Source organism: Callithrix jacchus, chromosome 16, assembly GCF_049354715.1.
Source record: "Callithrix jacchus isolate 240 chromosome 16, calJac240_pri, whole genome shotgun sequence".
NCBI lineage: Eukaryota > Metazoa > Chordata > Mammalia > Primates > Cebidae > Callithrix > Callithrix jacchus.
The window spans coordinates 55250125-55274783 of record NC_133517.1 but is presented as its reverse complement, the minus strand read 5'-3'; the positions used below and the strand labels follow the sequence as shown (position 1 = coordinate 55274783).

At 58.7% G+C, this 24659-nt stretch overlaps 1 protein-coding gene across 1 annotated transcript in view; it reads right to left on the bottom strand.

The window, feature by feature from the left end:
- The window catches only part of TSNARE1 (t-SNARE domain containing 1), a 130905-nt gene that overhangs the window by 8289 nt on the left and 97957 nt on the right, over window positions 1-24659 (bottom strand). Inside the window, 1 exon segment of the mRNA XM_078353028.1 lies at window positions 14461-14619. Within this exon segment, the coding sequence (XP_078209154.1) occupies window positions 14461-14619 (159 nt within the window).

Genomic DNA, 24659 nt, shown 5'->3' with positions numbered 1-24659 from the left:
TGGGTGGATAGGTGGGTGGGTGAGTGCGTGGGTGGATAGGTGGGTAGGTGGGTGGGTGGATGGATGGATGGATGGATAGTTGGACAGATGGGTAGGTGGGTGGGTGGATGGATAGATGTATGGTTTGGTGGGTGGATGGGGGGTGAGTGAGTGGGTGGGTGGATAGGTGGATGGGTAGGTGGGTGGGTGGGTGGGTGGATGGATGGATGGATGGATGGATGGGTAGTTGGACAGATGGGTGGATGGGTGGGAGGAGGGATGGATGGATTGGTGGGTGGGTGAGTGGGTAGATGGATGATGGATGGATAGGTGAGTAGGTGAAAGGATGAAAGAGTGAATGGATGGTATGTGGACGGATGATGGATAGTGGGGTGGGTGGGTCAATGAGTGGCTAGGTGGATGGTTGCTCCACTGCTATCCAAGGACTAAGTGGCTTCATGAAGCTAGAGAACACAGTAAGGAACAGAAACGTGGGCCAGGAGGACCTGGCATCCTGTGCTGGCCTCCTGAGTCTTCCACGCTGTCTACCTTTACCCTAACTCCTTTTGCCATCAAGTGGCCTTGATGATCCTCAGGAATGTGGCCACAGCATGCTCAGAGCACAGACCTGTGCAAGGCACATACCATCCCCATCACACCTGCACTCATCCAGGGGCATCCCAGCACCCATCTGACAGAGCAGGGAGTAGGGGCTCAAGCGATCCCATAACCTCCAGGGCTTCTCAGAAAGGGGAAGAGTTGGACTCAGGTGCCTGCCCAGCGACCAGATGCCCACTCCTTCCCTGACTGCCACGCTGCACCTGGGACGGCTCCTCCACTGGCCAGCTGCAGGGGCCTGGGCAAGCCCGGTCACCTCAAGCCAGGTTTGCTCATTCATCACCCAAACAAAACCAACCCTTCTCACAGGGCGCCTGGCACATGGCTGGGTTCCAGCTCAGTCCAGGAGAAGCTCCTTCAAGCCTGCTGTGACCCCTGCCCTGGCACGCCCGTCCAGTCAGCAGCTCATTCCAGAGCTGGGACTGATTTCCATGAGGGTCATTTCACCCCACTGCAAAATGTTACAAGAGAATTCATCTTCTCTTTGGGAGTGTTCTAGGAAACGAAGCACTTAGCACGATCTTAAACTGACACATACCATCAACTGCAATTCAATTACTGGGCTTAGCTGCGATACAGGGCCAGGCAGCGACTGCAGGAACTGGGCCATGGTGGGAAAGTAGTGAGAGGGTGGGGCCGGGGTCACAGCTTGGGTGTGCATCTGTGGCATGGCAACGGGGCAGCAGCAAATGGAAGGATGGGTGTGGGTCAGCTCAGACCGGTTTTTGGTCTCCTCATCACCACCACCTTCTGTGGGAGGGAGGTCACGGTCTCAGGAGACCAAGACATCAAGGTCATGAGGCATAGCTCAGCCAGGTGGGTCACCTCCTCCACAGGCTTCCCAGTTACAGACCTGACCCCGTCAAAAGCCAGGCATGACCACACCACCACAACTTCAACCCTGGCCACTGAGCACACCCAGGCCTGATCTTGGTGGTTCATGGCCTCAGGGACTTGCAGGGGCCCTTAAGGGCTTCACAGGCAGAACATATCTCCCCATGCGGCCTGTGACTCACCTGTTATTGCCCCATTTGACAGGAAAGACGGAAACTGAGTTACTGAGAGGGTTAGTGTGACCGAGGACACACAGCTGGAAAATGCTGGAATCTGCATCCAACCCACATTTAGGCAGACTCCAACCCAGGTCACTACCACCACCAATGCGGGGCAGCACCCAGGGCCTCCCTCCAGGACGTGGAACCCAGGACCCCGGCCAGACCTCAGGGACAGCGGGCCTCCCTCCAGGACGTGGAACCCAGGACCCTGGCCAGACCTCAGGAATGGTGAGCCGCCCTTGAGGACGTCCTGTGCTGCAACCACTGGCATTGGATGGGCCCCGTGTGTGCACCAGTCAATCTGCTTCCCGTGAGCAGGAGAAGAGAAGGGCCGCACTGGCATGGTGTTGTGTCCCTGGGCGGAAACATGGCTCTGAGCCCATGCCCAGCCTGTGGGGATGCAGCTTTGGTGAGACACCAGGGAGGGCTGTGGCTGAGCAGGGCCCAGAGTCCAGTTCCTTTCAGGGGCCTGGGACAGCTGCTGGGGCAGGGTGGAAGAGGGGCAGCTGTGAGTCCCTGAGGCACACCTGGGGGACTTGCCAGGGCTCCGAGCACACATGGCCCCTGCACTGGGTATTCCCTGACACCAGAGTCAACTTCCGTAACCCCAAAAGCGCAGGCTGGAACATGGTGTTCCCAAGTCAGGCAAAGTCCCTGTGGTGCCCACAGGGCACAGATGGCCTGTGTTGTGGGCTTTAGGGGCAGCCCCCCAGAGATGCAGTGGCTGAAGTGATTTTCCATAACATGCCGACACTCACTGTGCCACTGCCTGGCTTCACAGAGGGCTCGCTCCTCCAGGGCCCCGGGTTCTCCTGGTGGAAGGGTTTTGTAGTCAGTGCTGGGGCTGCCAGGAGCCAGCAATGGCAGGACCACCTGCGATCCCCACCAACCTTACCAGCAACACGTCAGGGCCGCAGGCAGAGGAGGCAGTGGGGAGTGCGTTCTCTGGGCTGGGGCTGCCGCAGGGGTGCTCACCCACTCCTTGCTGGACTCGGCAGAGACAAGCAGCAGGAACAGTGGTGACTGTCCACTGGGATGAGCTTAACACAGAATGGTCATTTGCATCACAGCCAGCTTGGGGGACACACAGAGACTCCACGCCTTCAGTGCACTGGGCTGTGCCTCCCGTAAGAGGGGACCACGGTCCCAGGCACCACGGGCTCATGCACCCCAAATTCCAAAGGCTGAGCCGGCAGGGCTGCCAGCACCTCGGGGGCACATGCAGAGAGCCTCCCCCTCCACAACCTCTTAGAAGCCAATGACAGTGCGAAGCCTGCGCTCCCTCATTTTACGTGCCCCTCTCTTTAAGATGCCCGGCACTCAAACACCCACCTCCCAGCAGAGGGGTCAGCTGCCCACCAGCCAAGCACACTCAGAGGCACCCCCACCCCCTGCCAAGGCGCTCACTGATGAGTAACACTGTTCACCTCAAACTAAGCGGGAAGCAAAGCTTGAACAGAAGCTCGGGCCCCTGGCATCTGAGTCTCGGGCTCCAGGTCAGCAGCCACAGGTAAGAAACCCCTGACCCTCATTTTCTGGAAAATGGCTCGACACAGAGAACCACTTCCCACAGGCCCTGGGCAGGGCCAGCTGGGCCAGGTCCTCGGGGAGCACTCTCCGTATAGAAGGGAAAGGACGATGAACCTGGGTGGTGAGCCTGGGGCTCCTCCCTGCTCCCCAGTCCGAGGCCACCACTGGAGGCCAGGGACCCACTACCCCTCCTGTCGACAGTGTTGGGATCTCACAGAACCAGCCAAGAGGCTGCTCAGGGCACAGGCATCGCCAGAAACCCAGGTCCTCACGTCAGCCACTCAGGCTACGTATACCACCGTGCTGCCTCAGGCCTGCCGGAAGGAAGGGGCCGGGTGCGCCCTGAAGGCTGCTCTAGAGTCACTAGATGCTAAGGGATGGGGCCTTCCCACCCAGTAGCCCCAAGCCCTCTGTGTAAGAGCGTGGTGACAGGAGTGGGAGCCGGAGGCACTGCCTGACTTTGTGCCTCTTCCTCCCGGAGGGTGCCAGGATTTCCTGGGGAGTCTCCTTCGTCCTGGCCCAGTGCTGGTCTCAGAACCAACAGATGAATAAAGAGCTGAGAGTGCCCGGTGGCTGCAGCAGAGCCGGGCGGGTGCAGTGGGCTAGGACTTGCAGCTGGACCTGTCGCTGATGGTCTGGGCAGATCCCAAAGATGGGTCCAGAGAGGACCTCCACCTCCAGAGCCAGAGGAGGGCCAGCTGGGCAGGCAGCTGGCAGGGTGGGTCCCCCCAGGCACTATGGGCCCTGGGCCCTGCGCACCTGGGCAGGCCTCGGCTCCTGAGGGAGATGCCCGGGGCAGGCGCAGCTCCACTCCCAGGCACACCTGGGGGACTTGCCAGAGACCTGGGCTCCCCCAGGGCCTAGGTGGGAGCCAAGATCCAGAGAGAAGTCCAGTCCTCAGTCCTAGGGTGACAGAGAGGCCAAAGACAGGCTAAGGAAGGCGGGACCTGCCTGAGGGGCTATTCTCAGGGGCAGGCAGGCGATCCCCTGGCACGGCAGCCAAACAGCGGGAGAGCAGGGAGAGTCCAAGGAACACCCCCCTTAGTAGATGTTAAATCGTGCAATTATTGTTCAGACTGCTGCTAAAACTAGAACTCATTAAAAGCTCTCAGGAAATTTTCTCTCTTCTTTCACTGGCGCCATGGGAAGAGCACCTTGAATGCCACATAATAAAACTGGGGTGTGTGCCTGTGAGTTCCCTTCCAGAATGACAAGGAAACATCACTGCATTTCTCTATCACACCATCTCTTATAATCAGGATCTTGGCAACCGTCCACCTTCAAAGATGACTATTCCAGTTAATGCAGTCACCACGCCGCATGCCTTTATCCACTCACTCGCTTACAGCCAGAGGTCAGCCAGGTCAGTGCAATGCCAACCACAGGGCAGGCCTGCACGTTCTGCCTGGGGCCTTGGGGCCCTGCCTGGGCCATCTCCACGTCCCATCCTCTGCCCTCCCAGGCCCGCCAGGTAGTCATGGCAACAGAGCAGCTGGCGTAATCTGATCTCTGTACCTTGGTCAGGTGACGTTTGCTCAGGAGCTCCAGCAGGTGACATGGGCTTGGTGAGGGAAGCGCAGAGCAGACACAGAAGGGCAGGTGGGCAGAGCTGGCGGGAAGCAGGCGGTCGGCTCTGGACCGGTGCCCCGGTGAGCCTGGCACACGCTTGTTCCCTTCAACCCCTCCAGCCCAGGGAGGCACATCACTGCCCACCGCCCACTGCTCAGGACAGGCATCCAGTTGAGGGTTAAGTCACTGGCTCCTGGGGCGCTGGCTCTTTCTGTGCCAGGCTCTGGACCTGCAGGTGACCTTGGAGATGAATCTCACCACCCTCATGTCAGAAAGGCCAAGTGAGCGTCGGCTCTCAGAGGTCACGGCGAGGATGGCCTCATGCTGGAGTCAGGTACCTGGGCTCAAATCCCAGCTCTGCGGCGGGTGAGCTGTGTGACCCTGGCCAAGCGATGGGCCTGCTCCAAGCCACCGTCATCTCTGACAACATCAGAACGTAGGAGTGCAGCTCTCAAAGAGCCCTGATGTGGGCTGAGATGCGCATAAATCATGGCAGCAGAGCCCTTCGTTAAACACATATCCTTCATGGGGTCCCAGGATAGAAACGCCCAGCCCCTGGCCCAGCCCTCCTGCACCCACCCCACCTAGCACCGCCCCCCACCCATTTGTCCATGCGGCAATTGGCCAGGTGTCAGGCAAGTGAGTTGCTGCCTCCATGGGGCTTATGTTCCAATGGCAAGAGAGAAATCCTCACAAGAAATCCTCACAACAGCGTGTGAGGCGAGCACAGGGGCAGCCGGGGGAGAGTGCACCCCTGGAGTCAGGGCCTGCAGATGGAAGGGAGCCAGCGGCTCAGGCATTGGAAGGAGGGTGCTCTGGGCCTCGGGCAACAGGAACCAGGAGCAGGGAACTGTGAGGTGTCAGGGGTGAGGAGTGAGGAAGAGGGCAGTCCAATGGGAGTGAGGGGGCAGCTGCCTCTCCCGTGGAGGGTCACAGCAGCACACGCCCTCCACTCCCAATCTTCTTCCAGCAGAATGTGAGAGAAGGGATGCTGTAGGGCTTCCTTCTGGCTCTGCCAGGGTCCTGGCAGTGTCCTCCAGGCCCAGCCTCTGCACCAGGAAGAAGCCAGGCGTGGAGCTCCAGGCCAGAGCCCAGCCCGCATCCCAGCAAACAGCCAACGCGAGATGTGGGCAGACAAGAGACTCCACCCTCGGCTCTCCAGGCTGCTGGGCAGGGGAAGCAGTCTCAGCTTTGCCCAAGGGGAAGTTCTGGCCCACAGCATCCATGAGCTTCCCCTGTGGAAGGGGCCGGAGAGGAGTGGAGTGCTAGAACCAGTGGCGAGTGGCCGGGGCAGCACCTGTTTTCATGGGAGCTTTGGAAGGTGGGCATGACTGCAATGTGCCTCTGATGAGCAGAATCGGAGAGGGGAACGTGAGGGCACAAGATGGGTGTGTGGGGGTCGGGGAGTGGACAGGCAGGAACCACAGGCTAGCTGTGGTACAAGCAGCTCCCCCGGTGGCCCTGGAGAGGGGCAGGCCTGGCCCTGAGAGGCTACAGACATGCTCTTCTAAGAGCTTCGGTTTCTCCATGGAATGAGAAGCAAGGTCAAGGTCATCAGTGAAGCGAGGACACGGAAAGAGCAGACATGACACAGACCACGGGAAGACTGTCCTGGGCCCTCAGGACGCCCCCTAAGCCCCAAAGCACCCTGAGCATGAAGTCCTGCTCCTGGCTGCACGGGACCTGCCGAGGGCCCCTCAGAGGCCTAGAGAGCCAGTTCCCAGCCCCATCCCAGACCAAGACAGGCAGAACACACCTCACCAGGTGCCCGCCAGCACAGATGCACAGCCCTACACAACACAGAAGCGCATCCGTCAGCCGGGGCTCTTCGCCGGGTGTCAAGGCTCCGCCTCCCCCACACTCGGCACACAGCGTGGGGGGGGCCACGTGTCAGAGCACGGCTAGCCTTTCCTGCCCCAGGAAGCCCCAGGACCCCATGTGAAGAAGGCCCAGGATCCTGGCACTTCCGAGGCTCAAGTGCTTTCCTTCCTTAGGGGGCCGCAAGACACAGCAAGCCCCTCCCTGGAGCAGCCGCACTGCAGGCCATCAACAGCACCCACAGAGGTACTCATTTGGGCTCAGGGGCACCACACCCCGGCTGGCAGCAGTGCGAGGCTAACCCCTTAGTGGACAGTGAGCTGCTGAGCCAACATCAAAGCCCAGGGTTCACTTGCTCACCCTGGAGCCTGGCCGCATTCCCGAGGGGGAGGGCAGGTGTTGGTCCCCAGCATGGCAGGAGGGTGGGTGTGGGGAAGGTGGGCAGCGACGGCCACAACTCCCAGCCCGGGTTCTTCCCAGGCCTGAGTTCTTGCCACAGTTACACTCCAACGTGGTACTTTCACCCTATGGCCAGCAAAGGCTGGTGTCACTGTGCCCGTTTAACACATAAGTAAACTAAGGCTCCAAGAGAGATCTGCTCAGGGTCACATGGCGCAGTGGTGCGGTTGTGGCTGGGCCTAGGATCTTGAACCAGCTCCCACTTCTCCCTGGCTAGAAGACACCTGAGCCTGCCAGATCCCCTCTGCAGGGGACAAGAAAGCCTCCTGGAGACCTGGCTGTCATCTCTCCCACCAGCCTGGCAGCCGGACAGCACAGGCCACCTCGGATCGAGGGTCATCTCCTGCTAACTGGATGCTATCAGTGTCCAGATGCCACCTGTTGGCTCTGGGCCTGGCACATCTGCCCACACACTAGGGGATGCATTTTAGCCCCATGGGGGCCTCAGCAGGCAGGAAGGGGGCTGGAGTAGGGGCAGGAAAGGAGGGCCGCACTTGCCCACCCTTGGCACTAAGCTTCCCCTTAGTGCCACCCTATTCCCCAACTTAGGCAAATAAAAAAGATGACCTAGGCCCCACCTGGGGGTGCAGGGACAGGGGCGGGGTGGCCACCCAGGGACAACAAGGAGCCGGAGACAGGAGGAAAGAGCGAACTGCTCCAGGGTCTGCCAAGCTGGAACCCCTGGGGACCTGAGAGGACGCAGGGTAGCCAGAGGGAAGGCGGAGGGAGGCGTGAGGAAGGGCACTGGAGGGGAGAAGCGGAGAAGGCCAACAGGGTGTGGAGAGCCCCCGGCAGAACTGGAGGGCTGGCCCTGCAGGGATGAGCCAGGGATCACCTCACTCACACCTGGGGCAACAGCAAGGGCCCCGAATACCAGACTGCAGGCTGTCCCTCTCACTTCACGCCCTTGCCCACAAGGTCACAGGGAGTCCTGGCTGGTAGAGCACCTTGCAGACACTACCTCAAGGGCTGTCCCCTTCCCAACCACCTGGCAAGGGTTGGACACCAGGGCTCAGAGCGACCTGGGAGGACCCACAAAACAGTGCCAGCCAAGAGTCATGGCATGCTTCTGGCGGCAGCTGGAGGCTTGCTGTGCAGCCATGGGCACCCTGCCTCCTCTGGGAGTCCCACAGCTCAGTGCAGAGGACAGGAGCAGCTGTCCTGGAAGCCAGCTCTCTCCAGGCCAAGGCCAAGAGGAGGTGGGGCCAGTCAGCAGGGTCCATATGGGTCAGTAGAGCTGCGGGCGCTCGGAGGGCCTGGCTGGACAGGCGGACAGCCAAGGGGCAGCAGACAGCCTGCAGAGGAGCTGCGCTGCAGGGATGAGCAGTGGCTCCTGGACACGGCCTAACGGGATGTTCAGATGCATACTCACCCATGCCTGGGCTCATGCTGCTGCTCAAACACAATTAAAGCTCACACTCCGGGTGATGAGATAGGAATGGCCTCTCCATCTTCTCCTCCATCCAGACAGGGCCACTGGCCAGGAGGCTGCCAGCTCCCATGGCACCTGGATACCCAACAGCCGGAATCCTGGGAGGCCAGGGCTCCAGCCCGGGAGCAGCACCAGGGGCCACCCAAGGCTGGAAGGCCAGAGACAGGGGGACCTCAGCTCAGGCGGGGAGGGGAGTGAGTACATGGTGGGACAGGCAGCACTCCGGGACCCCTCAGGCCGCCTCCCATCTGAGCAACCCGTATGCAGACTGAGCTCCCACAGGTGACTAGCACGACTCCTCCCACCACAAACCTCACCTGGGAGATGGCGGGCAGCCCCAGCCAAAGGTGCAAACGCCAAGGCTGCAGGCCCCACACCCTCCAGAGACAGACGGCACTTGGGTGGGGGTCAGACTGCCTGGGCTCCAGCCCCGAGGCCTCTCAAACTGGGAAGTGGGCCTGGCATCCTCCCTGGAGGGAGCTTGTGCACTGAGCCATACCGGGTCCTGCTCACTCTCGGGTGGCCACTCTGCCCCTTAACACTCCTGTGTACACAGCTGGAGCAGGGCCTGTCTGGTGGAGACTCCTGGCACCATGGAGAGGGTCAGGGCCCCACGCAGGCCAAGGATGGCCACACTGCAGACAGTGAACAGCCAAGGAACACACAGGGAGCAGGCCCTCCCTTGCCAGCAGCCCTCACCCTCCACCGGCGCCTGGGTGGCTCCTCTTCTGCTCTGGGATAAACGGTAGCGTATTTGACAAGTCTGTTGTCACACAGACAGAAAAAGAAAGATGCCCAGCAGAAATCAGTACAGAGAAACGCAGCCTGGGGGCCGCATTTCTGGGCTGGGAATGTTCTGGGGCTGGGAATGTTCTGGGGCTGGCCAAGCCTCTCCCTGCACCTCCCACACAGCCACGAAGCGTGGCTCTGCAGGACACCTTGTGCGTGTGAATGAGACGCTACCCGTGGCACCTGAGGGCTCCCTAGAGGCCAGAAGTGAGGGCTCAGCACAGGCCTAGCACTGGGGACAGGCATGCTATCATCAGGGAGGGGGAGCCTACTATCATGGGAGGGGGAGGTCACTCATGGGGAAGGGGCGGTCACGGTCATGGGAGGGGGGGTCACTCACAGGGGAGGGGGCAGTCACTCACGGGAGGGGGAGGTCACTCACAGGGGAGGGGGCGGTAACTGTCATGGGAAATGGAAGTGGTCACTCATGAGAGAGGGGGTGGTCACTATGGGAGAGGGGGTAGTCACTGTCATGGGGAAGGGGGTGGTCACTGTGAAGGAAGGAGGAGGTCACTGTCATGGGGGAGGGAGGTGTCACTCATGGGAGAGGAAGTGGTCATTGTGGAAGAGGGAGGTGTCACTCATGGGGTAGGGGGTGGTCACTGTGGGGGAGGGAGGTGTCATGGGGGAGGTGTAGTCACTGTGGAAGAGGGAGGTGCACTCATGGGAGAGGGAGGTGTCACTCATGGGGGAGGGGTGGTCATTGTGAAGGGAGGGAGGTTTCACTCATGGAGGAGGGGGTGGTCACTGTGGAAGAGGGAGGTATCACTCATGGGGCAGGGGTGGTCATTGTGGGGGAAGGGAGGTGTCACTCATGGGGGAGGGGGTGGTCACTGTGGGGGAGGTAGGTGTCACTAGGGGGAGGGGGTGGTCATGGGGGAGGGAAGTGTCACTCATTGGGGGGTGGTCATTGTGGGAGAGGGAGGTGTCATGGGGGAGGGGTTGGTCATTGTGGTGGAGGGAGGTGTCACTCATGGGGCAGGGGGGTCATTATGGGGGAGGGATGTGTTACTCATGGGGGAGGGATGGTCATTGTGGGGGAGGGGTGGCCACATGGGGGAGGGGCAGTCACTGTCTCTGGGGCAATGGCCAGTTTGACATGCTTGTTCTGTAAGTCCCAGCAAGTTGTACAGAGCCCACTACTCCAGGCTCTGGGGATGGGACTGACGCCAGGCAGGAGAGGGCTGCTTACCGTCTGTTGGGGCAGGGACCTAACAGAGACCCCTGAAGAAGCAGTGGGCAGGGAAACAGGGCAGTTGATTTCGGTGGGGTGGGCCTCCCTGAGGGAAGCACACCATGGAAGCAGCAATGCTCAGATCCAGGTGGGTGCCCAGGGGCACACAGAAGCCAGCAGGGGTCCTCAGGGTGGGTCTTGGTGGCCCCGCCAGCCTCCCCAGGAGGGGCAGGACACCCTCACTCAGAATCCAACTGCACCAGGCCTGGGAGGGCCACAGCGCCAAGTTCACTGCCCAGACCCGAGGCTAGCCTGGTCTCCACTGTCTCCTGCCCAGTCACTCCTGGGCCTCCTGAGCCAGCCGCACGGCACCCAAGGGTCCTCTGAGATTCCATCACCTCCCACAGGGCCCACCACACTCTGCCTGTGGCCACATGGGCTCTCCAAGCTGGCAAGTCACTGAGGACAGGACATCCCTCCACCTGCCCACTTCACAGATGAAAAGACCAAGACCAATCAAGGTTCAGGGTCATCCAGCCAGTGAGTGGGCACGGGCCCAAAGCCAGGACAGCATGTCCCCAGTTGGGCCTGCGTTTTGTCCCAAGGACAATGCTGAGGAGGACAAATGAAAGGGATGCTGGGCGGGGCCCACAGTCCCAGCAGACAGGGGCCCCCAACACCGCCCGAACCACACCCTGCCTGGCAGTAGCCACAGAACAGAACAAGGAGGAGGGCAGTGCCTGGGAACTGGCTGACACTGCCCCGCCCGGGCCTCGGAGGCCCCACATGTTCACACCTAGGACTATCCACCTAGGAAGTCCCTGAGGGCTGGCCATGTAGGGGGCTCTCTCGAACCTCGAGTCTCCCTGGGAGACTTCTAAACCTATACAATCTTGCAAATTCGAAAGTCCCCAGTGAATGTGGGAGGGGAGATGAGGGAGGAGAAGCCCTGGCTTCCAGAGGAATGCGCTGCAGCCAGCTGAGGTGCGCAATACAGTCCCACAGACCCAGCCGCCCAACCCCGCCCTGTGCAGGCTGCAAAGATGGCTCCAGAGCCACCTAACCGGCAGGACCTGGGACGTGGGGTCTCCACTGCGTCTCAGCCTCTCAATCATCACACCAGAGCCACTGTCACAGAGCAACGGCAGACCCGGGGGGAGGGCCTTCTGAAGGCTAATGACAATTCGTGTTTTGTTTTTCCCATTTGCAGAGACCAAAGGGAGGGCTGCGGTGTGATGTGTGCTCAGCGCAGGTGCCTTCCAGAACCACCCCGTCACCTTCTGTTCCGGACCTGCTGTTTGCTGGCATGAGGCTCCACATCCTCTCAGTCACCCCCAGCTGCAGACAAGGAAACTGAGGCTGGAAGGGCCAGGCTGGCCATGGGGCCTGCCTATTCGGTCCCCCTCTAGTCCCCCTGCTACTCGTCCTCAGCACAGTGCTGATCTGTGAGGAATCCTGAGGGCCACAGGCAAAGACCAACCCGCCCAGGTCCTCTGGTCTGGACCTTGAGTGAATTTAGTTCAGCCCAGAGCCCCAGCCCCTCTCCCACCCTGACCCGGCCCCTCTATCTTTCGGCTCAGAACCCCAGCTCCACTCGTGCCCTGACCCATCCCCTCCATCTCTCGGCTCAGAGCCCCGGCCCCTCTTCTGCCCAGACCCACGCCCCCCATCTCTCGGTTCAGAGCCCCGGCCCCTCTTCTGCCCAGACCCAGGCCCCCCATCTCTCAGCTCAGAGCCCCCAGCCCCTCTCCCGCCCAGACCCAGGCTCCCCATCTCTCAGCTCAGAGCCCCCAGCCCCTCTCCCGCCCAGACCCAGGCCCCCCATCTCTCCACTGACAACCACAGTGGCCTCCACATGGGGCGCCCTTGCACCGGGAAAGGCCGCTACTAGGCCCACACTCGCCACACAGCACCAGAGGAAACCTGGGGCTAGGATGCCAGAAGGACAGGCCCTCACACAGAGGACCGCAGGTGGGGCAGCCGGCCCAAGCCTCCACTCCTCTGAACCCCGTCCTGGGGTGGCTGCACCAGCAACAGCCCTCACAAGGCCCTGGGAACAGAACTCCCAGCCGGACAGGGAGAAACCAGCCCCTCCAGTGAAGGCTCCACACCAGAATCTGAAGACCCGTTCCGTGGATGCTGCCGAGTTAGCTGCCAGGAGGCTGGAGGGGGGCCAGCTCTGCTGAGCAGGAGCCCTGCCTCCCCTGCGAGCTGCCCTCTCCCACCACCTCACACCCAAAGCCCTGTGTCAGGGTTTGGGCCTTCGGCAGGAGGAGCTTCTGTGAGCGGCCTCCACTCCTCGGACTCAATCAACAAGCAGCGCCTCTCCTCTCCGCATGCCACTCTGACCCACAAGGGATGGCTGAGCCTGGCTGCCCACTGGGCTGTGACGGGACCTTCCCAGGAGGATCTCAGTTTTGGCGCAAAGAGGAAGCAAGTCCGTCTGCCTCTCTGGACACGAAGGCTTCAGGCTGGCACTCCTGGAGGAGCTTCTGAGCTCCCGTTTCTCTGCTTCTCTAGGAACAGTGGGCCTCACCATGCCAGCAAAGAGGGATGGAAACCTCCGTGCTTTATGTGGTTCTCTGGAGAATGTCAGCAACAGCAAAGGGCTCATCCAGCCCCAGAGAGAAGCCACAGGCCCAGAGCTGGTGCCTTCCTCTTTGGGGAGCTCGAGGACAGGAAAGGGTGAAGGAGAGGACACCTCATGGAGGTGGCGGGGCCCTGAACGCAGGTCTCAAGAAATGGGCACTCCTCCACCAGACCAATATAAGGGGTGCCACAGCAGAGGCACAGAGGTGGGGGCCAGGGAAGGAAGGGATAAGGGAGAAGTGGGCTGGGCCCCAGCACTGTGCATATCCCCTTCCTTCAGGGTGCAAGGCCTGCTCCCTGGGGGAGTGGAGCCGGCCACAGGTCCTAAGCCAGTGACTTAGCTGACTTACTGACAGGCCTCTGCTTTTCTGAAAAAATCAGCTCACAGCAGACATTTGTTCTGTAAACTCAGTCCCTGGGAGCTTCAGAGTGGGCACGCCCCAGCACCTTCTGCAGATGAGGGGGGCAGAAAAGGGGAAGGACGTTCAGGGTCACAGACAGAGGTTCTGATTCCACTGCCAACAGAGCATGTCCCCACCACGCTGCCTTTCTCCTGTGTTCTAAGTGCACTCACTAGTCAAGGGAGAAGAAACTCACACATGCATGCACACATGCACATACATGCATGCACTCACACATGCACTCACGCATGCATTCACACATGCATTCACACCTGCCCAAACATGCACTAACACACACATGCACACACATGCACATGCACTCATATGCCCACATGCACTCATGCACACACATGCACTCACACATGCATTCACACACTTGCACACACACACGGACTCACACACACATACACACCTGCCTGGACTCATGCGCCTCTTGGGATACTTTGTTTTAGCAACTGTTTCAAAATTACCCATGGTCTAGAGACACGTTTGGCAGCCGGCATTAGACACAGGTAAACGTTAAAGAAAGGAAGAATAAGCAGCACCCCGTGCCCACACTCCACAGTTGCACCCCAACAGCTCACCCCACCCCCTGCTGGTAGCACCACCAAATTGCAGGTTCAGCTCTTAGCAATTTATTCTACCTTTCAAAAAAAATCTACTGGGAACTGCATTAAGCACCAAGTCATCTTCACTGGAGCTAAACAGCCCCTGGAAGTCTAACCACACAGCAAAGGAAACGGCCACAGCGACTGAGAGGCTACCCCAGCACAGGCCCCGGCCCCTCGCCAGAGGGCCATGCCCTATTAAGCGGAGCCCAGGAAGGAGGGCATAAGGATGGGTCTCCCAGATTCCCATCTCTCCCTGACTGGATACATGGGCCAGAGAGAGGTGGTCAGCATGGTCAAGGCCATGGGGGCCTAGTTCCAGCCCCTACAGGCCAAGGGCAAACAATGGTGCAGCAGGGCTGGCACCTGGGCTCCCCAGGTCCCCAGCCTCCGCGAGTGGAGTGTGGAGAGCGAGCATGCGTGCCCGCGCTGGCCTCACCTCCATCTGCAGGATGGCCTCCTCCCGCAGCTGGACAGCCTCCAGGTCCTCCTCAGTGATGTCCGGGAGCAGTGCCTGCTCCTGGCCCTGCCATACGTTGTCACTCCCATTAAAGATCTTCTCATCATCAGCCAGCTCGGCAAACGGGGCCTGGGGACTCTGCTGATGACAGACAGACCTGGTTAGCACTGACACCCCCATTACTGCCACTGACACCCTGCAATACCACCAGACAGCCCCACTACCACTACTGACAACCCCATTACCACTGACACCCCCATTACCATCACACCCCAGGCCCAAGTCTTCCCGTGGCTCCAAGCAGGCCACCCTGTTCTGTCTCAAGATGAAATGAGGCCCCAGATGCTAGGCCTGGGGCTCCCTTGCCTCAGGGAGTTGAGGGGTTCTCAGAGTTCCCGGCCACACCAAGCACACTGTAGGGGCAGGAGGGGAGCTGGGGCTGCTGTGAGCAGTGGGCCAGGGTCACAAGCGAGTGGACTCCAGTCCCTGCCTCTAAGCACATGCCCTGCTCTCTGCCCATCCCAGGCCAGTCCGCAAGGAGAACTTGTGAGCCCTCGGGCCCCCAGGCCAAGCCAGGGCCACCCTGTCCTTGGCCAGACGGAGGACACAAGAGCAAAACGTGGCCCTGACCCCAGAAAGCACAGTCTACCTTGTGTTCCCAGCTTTTGGGGGTCACAGGCCCCTTTGTGAACCCCCAGAAAAATACTCCTAAGCACAGAAATACAAATTCTGTCTCCTTATTTTGGAAGCCATGAGCCCACTGAAGGCTCCATCAAGAAGCCAGTTAGAGCCAGGGTCAGGCTGGAGCTCGGAGATGAGGTGGGACTGCAGGCAGGGCACAGACGCACCTGCGGGAACCCACATGAACCCACGGGAACCCAATGAACCCGTGGGAACCCACGAGAACCCGCATGAACCCATGGGAACCCTCATGAATCCACGGGAATCCACCGGAACCCACATGAACGCACGGGAATCCACGGGAACCCGCATGAACCCACAGGAACCCAAGGGAACCCGCATGAACCCACGGGAACCTGCAGGAACCCACGGGAACCCACATGAACCCACGGAAACCCACAGGAACCTGCATGAAGCCGCGGGAACCCACATGAACCCATGGGAACCCACGGGAACCTGCATGAACCCACGGGAACCCGCATGAACCCACGGGAACCCACATGAACCCACGGGAACCCGCATGAACCCACGGGAACCTGCAGGAACCCACATGAACCCACGGGAACCCACATGAACCCACGGAAACCCACAGGAACCTGCATGAAGCCGCGGGAACCCACATGAACCCATGGGAACCCACGGGAACCTGCATGAACCCACGGAAACCCGCATGAACCCACGGGAACCTGCAGGAACCCACATGAACCCACGGGAACCCACATGAACCCACGGAAACCCACAGGAACCTGCATGAAGCCGCGGGAACCCACATGAACCCATGGGAACCCACGGGAACCTGCATGAACCCACAGGAACCCGCATGAACCCACGGGAACCTGCATGAACCCACAGGAACCCGCATGAACCCACGGGAACCCACAGGAACCCGCATGAACCTGTATGACCCCACAGGAACCTGCATGACCCCACAGGAACCCATGGGAACCGCAGGAACCCACAGGAACCCGCAGGAACCGACATGAACCCACAGGAACCCACATGGACCCACAGGATCCCATGGGAACCTGCAGGAACCCATGGGAATCCACATGAACCTGCAGAAACCCACAGGAACCCGCCCTCCCATGACAGCCTCGGGGAGCAAGCCCTAGAGATTTTTGAAATTTGTTTTCATTTCTTAATTTATTTGCTACATATTAAAATTCAATAAAGTGGTGTTCTTCCCTTCACTTATCCCCATCTGCTCTCTGAGGGGACTATCGGGGTCCTAGGTGGAGGCCTTCTGTGGCTGTGAGCCCATCACTGGGCCTCAATCCAGGCCTCCCAGGTACCAGTTAAGTGGGAAAGACTGCAGACATCAGTCCTCAGTGCCATCAGTCCTCCGTGTCAGGCCCCAAGTTGGGGTGTAGGGGCCTGGGAGTACCCAGCAGAGAGCAGGGCAGGCAGGAGGCAGGAAGGGTCCCTGCTGCAGCCACCACCTCCAGCTGCCCACATCCCTACTGAACTGAAGAGGCGGCGACAGTGGCCATCCCGTGCCACAGCCCTTCCTCCCTTCCACCAGGAGGCCACCACAAGCGCCCCCCACCTGCCCTGCCCATGCCAGCAGGCCTGCCCTCACCTTAGGAGGGTGCGTGTGGTTGTGCGCGTGTAACATGGTTGTGGGAAGTGTGGCCATGTGATATCATGTGTGTGAGAGGAAAAAGGCACTGAGAATGGGCAGAGCAGAGGATGGGGGCAGCGGCCTGGTCAGGCCGGACCTCACCACCAGCACCTGCTCCACTCAGCTGTGTCCCTGATCTTCCCAAAAGCCTTGCAGGGTGGAGCCCGGGCCCCCACAACAGCCAACGACACTGAGGCATAGTGAGGGGGCTAGCCTTGCACAATCAGGAGCAAGCCCATGGGGGTCTGACAGCGAGGGGGCTGGAGCTGTGCTCAATTAATCAGGGGCGAGCCCATGGGGGTCTGCAGCAGCACTTGCTCTCAGACACACAGCAAGGTTGGGTGAGCACAAGGACAAGGCTACAACCGTGGGGACAGCTGACCACAAATGGTGCCACGTGTGCCAGGCCCACCGATGCCATGTCGGCCACTGCTACTTTACTTGCTCCTCATGCCCCTGGGCACCATTATGACCCTCCACCCACCATTGGGGACACTCAGAAAGTTCACAGCTGCCTAAGCCACTCTGTGGCGAAGGTGCAACTCAGCAAACCTGGCCCAGCTGTGGCCTCCTGTGGCGCTCAAGAGCAGACCCATGATGGCCTCAGCCCTGGCCCAGATCCAGCTTCACCCATGCTATGCCCACACACACCCCCTGACACAAATCTTAGGACCACCCTCTCTTCCCAGATAGGTGCTCTTCCAGCTGACTCACCCACACACTGGTCTTGGCCATGTGTCTGGAGAGGAGATCTGACAGAGGCGGGGCTGTGCCAGGCCCGATGCCTCAGGACCTTCTGTGGCATTGGGGCAGGAGGCACAGTGTGTGGGCCTCGATAGGAGCCCCTGCTGCGACAGGACTTTCAGGATGAGGTCACTCAGCTCACACCAGAGCCTGGGACTCAACCACAGGCCCCCTCCCTTGCCTGTCCCCACCCCCATCTCCACAGACCCTGGACTGAGTCTCCCTAGTCCTCTGTCAAGGACACAATCAGCGTCCCCTCCCGGGTCTGGGAAAGGCCCCACTAAGTACAGGGTCCCAGCCAGCTTGGCACCTCTGCTCATCAGCACCCTCAGGCAATGCGGACAGCTTTGCTGGGTCCCGGACTCTGAGGGCACAGGGTCTTGCCTAGGTGTCATCCTAGGCATGACATCTGGGTACAATGTGTGGGAGTGGGCATCCAGGCTGAATCTGGGGTGCACTCCCCTGTAGGGATGTGGCACGAGGCTGGTGACATGGGACCCACAGCCATGGCAATGGCCACCCCTGGAAGGACGTGGCATGGGGCTGGTGACAATGCAGTCAACAGCCACGGCACCCCCCCACCCCTGGAGGGACGCAGCACAAGGCTGGTGACAAGGGGGCCAAAATACATGGCACCAGGCACCTCTGGAGGGATGTGGCATGAGGCTGGTGACATGGGACCCACACCCATGGCACCAGCCACCCCTGGTGGGATGCGGCATGAGGCTGGTGACAACGGGGTCAACAGCCACAGCACCAGCCACCCCTGGAGGAACATGGCATGAGGTTGGTGACAACGGGGCCAAGAGCCACGGCACCGGCCACCCCTGGAGGAACACGGCATGAGGTTGGTGACAACGGGGCCAACAGCCACAGCACCGGCCACCTCTGGAGGAACACAGCACGAGGTTGGTGACAACGGGGCCAACAGCCACGGCACCCGCCACCCCTGGAGGAACACGGCACGAGGTTGGTGACAACGGGGCCAACAGCCACGGCACTCGCCACCCCTGGAAGAACACGGGCTGAGGCTGGGTGCTACTTCCTTTCTCCCATTTCCTCAGTCCCCTCCAGGGTGGTCATGGCCACCCTCATCTAAAGGGGCAGCTTGTCCAGGTCCTGCAGATGGGATGGCGAGGCTGCACTAGCCCTTGGGAAGGGTTCTCCTTCCCAAGCCAAATTCTTCCTACACGCAGCCCTGACACAGAAGCTAGCAGAGGCCTTTAAATAAATAAATACATGGATAGATGAATATAAAATAAAAGCTCTAAAAAATCTGTTGACAAGCGCAACGCGTCCAAGGTGCTAATTATCACCTCCCCTTCCTGGAGTGGGCGGGAGGAAGTGAGCAGTGCCTGGTGGTGGGAGCCAGGGGGCGCTGGCCTCGCGCCAAGCCCGGCAGCCCCAACGCCTCCTCCCAGAGGCTCCAGCCCCTCCTCAGCTTCCGGGGCGCCTGCAGAGAGCCTGGGCTCGGGCTCAGGTTCCGGCCCCAGCGCCGGTGCCTGCTGTGAGGGCCCAGGCGTGCCACGGATTCTGTGAGCTCCACTGTCCTCAACTGGAGAACGGGAGCAGTGTCACTCACAGCCCGTGGTCTATGCCCCCAAGCTTTGCCTGCTCGGTCTGAACCCTCGTCTGCAGAGCACGGCCGGCACGCACCTCACTCCGCCACGAGCCCCTGAGCAGGAGGCTCTCCTAAGGTGCCAGGGCCCAGGAACGCCCTGCCCCTCACTTCCTGCATGGGCCCGGGGAGGGTCCTCAGCTTCCCTGAGCCTCCAGCCTGGCGTCCGGGGGATGGAGCTGACATCACCACACCCTAGTATCGCCTGGAGGAGAGCTCGAGGTGAGGGGCACGAGGCCGCAGCATACAGCGGAAATGCTGAGACACCACCGTCCAGACTCCGTGGGAAATCAGGTTGAGCTTTTCCCAAGTGCTGTGAGCTACGGGTGGGCAGAGACGCTCCTCCCAGGGGACGTGGCCATACACACCCCTGGAGAGCAGCATGAGGGTTGAATGCAGACTCCCGCCTGCTAACAGTGACAGGCCCTACAACAGCCCCACTGACTGGAATCCCGTGGCCTGGGTAAAATCAAAGCCTCCAGGTGAACATAATGAACTGCTGAGGGACGAGGTCTCCAGGGCAGCCCCACCGGCGCTCCTGAGGATGGAGATGCAGGAGCTTGCTCTTGGCCCTGACAGCAAACAGCTGCAGGCGAGGGGGTGGGAGGAAAAGTGGTCCCTCCTCCGATGAAATCCTCCAGGCCAGCTAACGGACGACTGAGACCCGGCGTGGAGAAGCACCACAGGATGTTCTGGGCAACTTTCCTGGACTTGGGAGTTTCAGTGAAAGGTCCCCATGAGCTGCGGGCAGAGGGTGCTAGGCACCCATGGAGACCTGCCACGGATCTGTGCCTTGGGACTGCTGCCACCTCACGCATGTGAAGGAGGAGGAAGCTGAGAAGGACAGAGAGGGTGCAGGGGTGGGAGGGGGTATGGACAGGGCTCCATGTGGACGCCCAGCAAGGCAGCCAGGTTGGGGTGCAGGACAAGGAGATCCTGCAGGCGCTCAGTCTCCCTCAGCTCCACAGCCGGGAGGACCGGGGGCCTGGTGCCCCTCTCCCCAGCAGTGCAGGACAAAAGCCAGGGGAGGAAGAGATGGCTTCGATGCCCGGGTCCCTCCGCAGCCCTCCTCCTCAAAGGCTCACAAAGCGCTCCTTTGTTCTCCTCACAAAGGCCCAATTTGGGTCTTGAGTTCTGAGGCTGGGATTAGGGATTTGCTGGCAAGGTGCTGGGGCCAGCGCAGAGGAGACGGCCCTGTGATAGTTTTCCAGCTTGAGAGGCAGACAGACAAAGGCAGCTTTCTGCTCCCTACAGGGCTCAGGGCCTGGGTCCCTGTTCCAACACGTAGGGCAGAGACACATGCTCTAACGTGAGTGCCGGAGACAGGGCGCACACGGTTTCCCGTGAGAAGACACAGCTCTGCCGGGCATTCAGAATGCAGGCGGGTGGCACAGACCCGAGCCGGTGCCCAGGGCTCTCTGAGGCTCTGGGAAGCAGACCACTTTCTCGAGCACTCCGACCCGGAGGAGGGGAGGGGCCAGGGCGAGGGGCGCTCACATGGGAGCTGCAGTCTTCAGGAGCCCCAGATAGTTCATTGTTTCCTCCAAGTAGCAACTGACTCTACTTATTAGTTGGCAGAGGTTCTGGAGGCAAAGCCCAGAATATCAGGATGGACACGGCTGTGGCAACGCTTCCCCCAGCCCCACATTAAATCAAAGGAAACTGGACCCAGAGACAAGGGGCGATCCTGACCCTGTGCCCCACTCCGCCACAAGCCCCTGAGCAGGAGGCTCTCCTAAGGTGCCAGGGCTCAGGAACGCCCTGCCCCTCACTTCCTGCATGGGCCCGGGGAGGGTCCTCAGCTTCCCTGAGTTTCCAGCCTGGCCCCTAGCGGGGCACGTCTAGGGAATTTGCAGCCAGCCTGTGAGACTGAAGCGTGTCTTCACTTCTACTACAGTTCTGGTGGAAATGTAGGCTGAGGTGGCCCATGGCAGCACAGAGATGGAGCATGACCTGCCACTGGGGCTGTTCCCTGGCGCTGCCCCAGGAACCAGGATGCTGCTCACTGGCTGAGCCCAAGCTGTGTCTGAGACTGACCCTCAACACAGCTGAAAACTGCTTCTGACCAACTCCAGACGGGCTGAGCAGCTCATGCCCACACCCAGGGCAGACAGGCAGGAGACAGGGAAGGCAGCAAGTGCCCCTTGTCCCTTGCAGGGCTGTCCAGCCTGCCATTAGCAGCCCCCAAGTTCCCCACCGTCAGCCCAGCATCGACTTGGCATCAGTCCTTTTGTGGAACCGGGTTGCATACCATCTCATCATTTACAGTTTGCAAATTCCTAGAAATAATCTAACCTTCTGTCATTTCTCGGAAGCACTACTGGCCACTCCCCACCTTTTTAAAAAAACATTCTACCAAAAGGCAATGCGTCTACATTTCAATGCCCAGGTACAAAGAGTATAGCTCTAAGACCGCTTACAGAGGAAACACGCCCCAGCCAAGAAGCAGGCCACTGGCCAGGACCCCTGAGGCCTCCCTCCAGCACCTGCCATCCGGGGCCTCCAGCAGAGGAGAACCCAGTTCTGACTTCTAACACTGTCCACCAGTGGGGTTCACTCTTTTTGGCTGCTGTAGAGTCCCCAGTGGCATGAAGTCAGCTTGGACTCAGCGTTATGTCCAAGGTTATCTCTGGTGGCCATGGTGGCCACAGGTCCCTCTTTTGGCTGTTGCAGAGTGCCTTGTGGCATGAATTCAGCAGGAGCTGCTTCTCCACGCTGGTGCAGACTGGGCAGTGTTCCACGCTGTGCCACACATGGGGTCAGCGCTGTTACGAGCATTCTCTCATGCGACTTCTGTCAATACACACAGTTGTCCCAGTCTCCATGGGGGAGTGGCCAAGGACTCCCACAGACACCAGACTGTGGCAAGTGCCTGATATAAAATGACTTGGTCTTTTCATACAACCTACGCACACCCTCCCATGTATTTAAATCACCTCTAGCCTGCCTGTAATATTTAGTATCATGTAAATGCTGTGTAGTAAATAGCAGAGTTGTTCTAGTGCATTGTTTCAGGAAGGCTGACAAGAAAAGAGGAGGCTCTGCGTGTTCCGAACAGCTGCCATGTTTTAAAAATAAGTTCAGTCTGTGATTGACGGAATCCAAGGATGTGAAACCCACGGATACGAAGGGCCCACGGAATATGCGTTTCTGTCAGGCAGAACCGCAAGATCCTAGGTAAGAAGAGGAATCCACAGACATTCTCGAACAATGTTCCAAAGTGGTGATGCAGGGGTGCGCCCCGTCGGCAGTGCAGGGGTTTTCACGCGCACTTTCTCTGGTTATGTGTGTGGGTGTGGTGTGTGGCGATACATCATCATGCGTTTCTTTTCCATTTTTCTGATAACTCATGTTGCTAAGTACATGTTCACAAGGCTTGTAAGCCAACTGGAATCCTCTCCTGTGATGTGCCTGTGTAAGGCTGTTGCCCTTTTGTTGTTTTTAGATAGAGGTGACTGCCTTCCTGGCCAATCTGTAAGATCTTTATATATTACGGATGTCAGTCCTTTCCACACGTGCTGTGCAAACGCCCTCCCTTGTGCTGTGCCCTGCACTCTCTTCCGGGGGAATAGTTTTAACAAAGTCAAGTTGATTGATCTTCTCCTTTGCTGTTGGCGCTTGTGTGTCTGTGGAACTTGCCCACTGTGAAGACGTCAAGGGAGACTCCCATGGTGCCTTCTGGATGTACTACTGTCTGACCTTTCGCAGGGTCTGTGGTCCGGCTGGAAGTGCTTTCTGCACAGAGTGAGCTGACGTTTGTGAAGGGTCTTTTTTCCCAGTTCCAACATGCTAGTGATCCACGGGAAGCCCAGAATAAATCACCCACCTCCTGTGGCAGGGCAGTCTGCCACGGCCACAAACCCAGCTGCCACGTACGTGTGCTCTGTGTCCAGTCTCCACTCTGCCCCACGGGCTGGTGTGTCTAGCCTCCCACAAACACCACACTGTTTTCATTTCAGTGCTTTACAGCGTGTTCCAGTACCTGATAGTACAAATCCCTTCTGTTCTTCTTCAAAAGTGTCTCCACTATTTTAGGTCTTCCATATTTCTGTATACATTTTGGAATTAGCTTGACAGTTCACGTACACACACACACACACACATACACACACGCGTGCACACACCCACACTGAAAACCTGCTGGAACTGCACTGGGATTGTATTAAGCCCACAGACCCAGTGGGTGAGAGCTGGCATCTCCGTCAACATGGCACCCTCTCCACGGTTTACATCTGTCATTTCTCTCAGTCATGTGGTAGTGTTGAATGCAGAGGCCTTAAACAGCTCTTCACAGAATTTTTTGAGGAAATTTATTACAATAGCTTTAAAATCTCCTCTCCAAACTCTCTTTTGCCAGCATACATGACTTCCCGTCTCCTGACCTGGTTCCAGGAGTCCCGCCGCGGTCCCTGATAAATTCTGGCAGCACGCCGCAGATGCGTTCGGACTTTCCATGGACAGAATCACGCTGCCTACGAACACGGCTTCTTCTTCTCAATCCTGCTCCTTTTCTTTTTCCTGCCATACTGCATGGGATACGGCTTCTGGCACAATGGGGAACAGAAGCAATAGTACTAGATGGCCTAGTTTAATCCATCTTAGCCAAAGAGATGTGAGCATCTCAGTGAGCACGACGTGAGCTGTAGGGTTAACAGCTCCTCGGTAAGCGTGATGTGAACTGCAGGGTTTTGAAGGTACCTTTTGGGAGACTGAAAGCATTCCTATCTATTGCTAGTTTGCCAGGAGTTTCTTAGCCTCTTTGAGTACTGAATTTTATCAAGTGCTTTTCTGTACCTGCTGAAACGATCTGTACAGTTTCCTCACTTATTCTGTATTATGTGGTGAATCATGCCCAGATCCAGAATGCAAATCAACCCTGAATCCCTGCAGTAAACCTCACTTTATAATGATCTATCACCCTGTTACATATTGCTAGATTTACGTTGTTAGTATTTAGGTTAGGATTGTTGTTTCTGTGTTCATGAGAGAGACTGGCATGGCATTTTCCCTCCTGGGCTCCTCCTAAGAATCTGGAATCAAGGTACTGCTGGCCTCACAAGGCACGGCGGGGTGCGCCTCCTGCCATGTTCTCCGTAACAGTGTGTGTAAACTGCTGCTATCTACTGCTCAAATATGGGAATGAATTCACACACGGCTATCCGGGTCTAGAGTTTTCTTTGTGGAATATTTAATTATGAATTTAATTTTTAAAATAAATATTAAGCATCCCAGATTTTCTGTACCTCTTGGTAAATTATGGTTTTCTAAAAAAACTTCCTCTAAGTTATCAAATTTGTCGATGTTTATAATGTCTCTACAGTTCTTTTTAACGTGTAGGATTGGTAATGATCCATTTTCATCCTGATACTGGTAATCTGTATTTTCTCTGTGTCCTGATTAATCCTGTAGGGGTTTAACAATCCTTCCAAAGAGCCAGTTCTTTTGGCTTTGCTAAGTTGCCTACCAGGTGTCTGTTAGCAACTGCATACATTACTACCTCACGCAGCACACGTC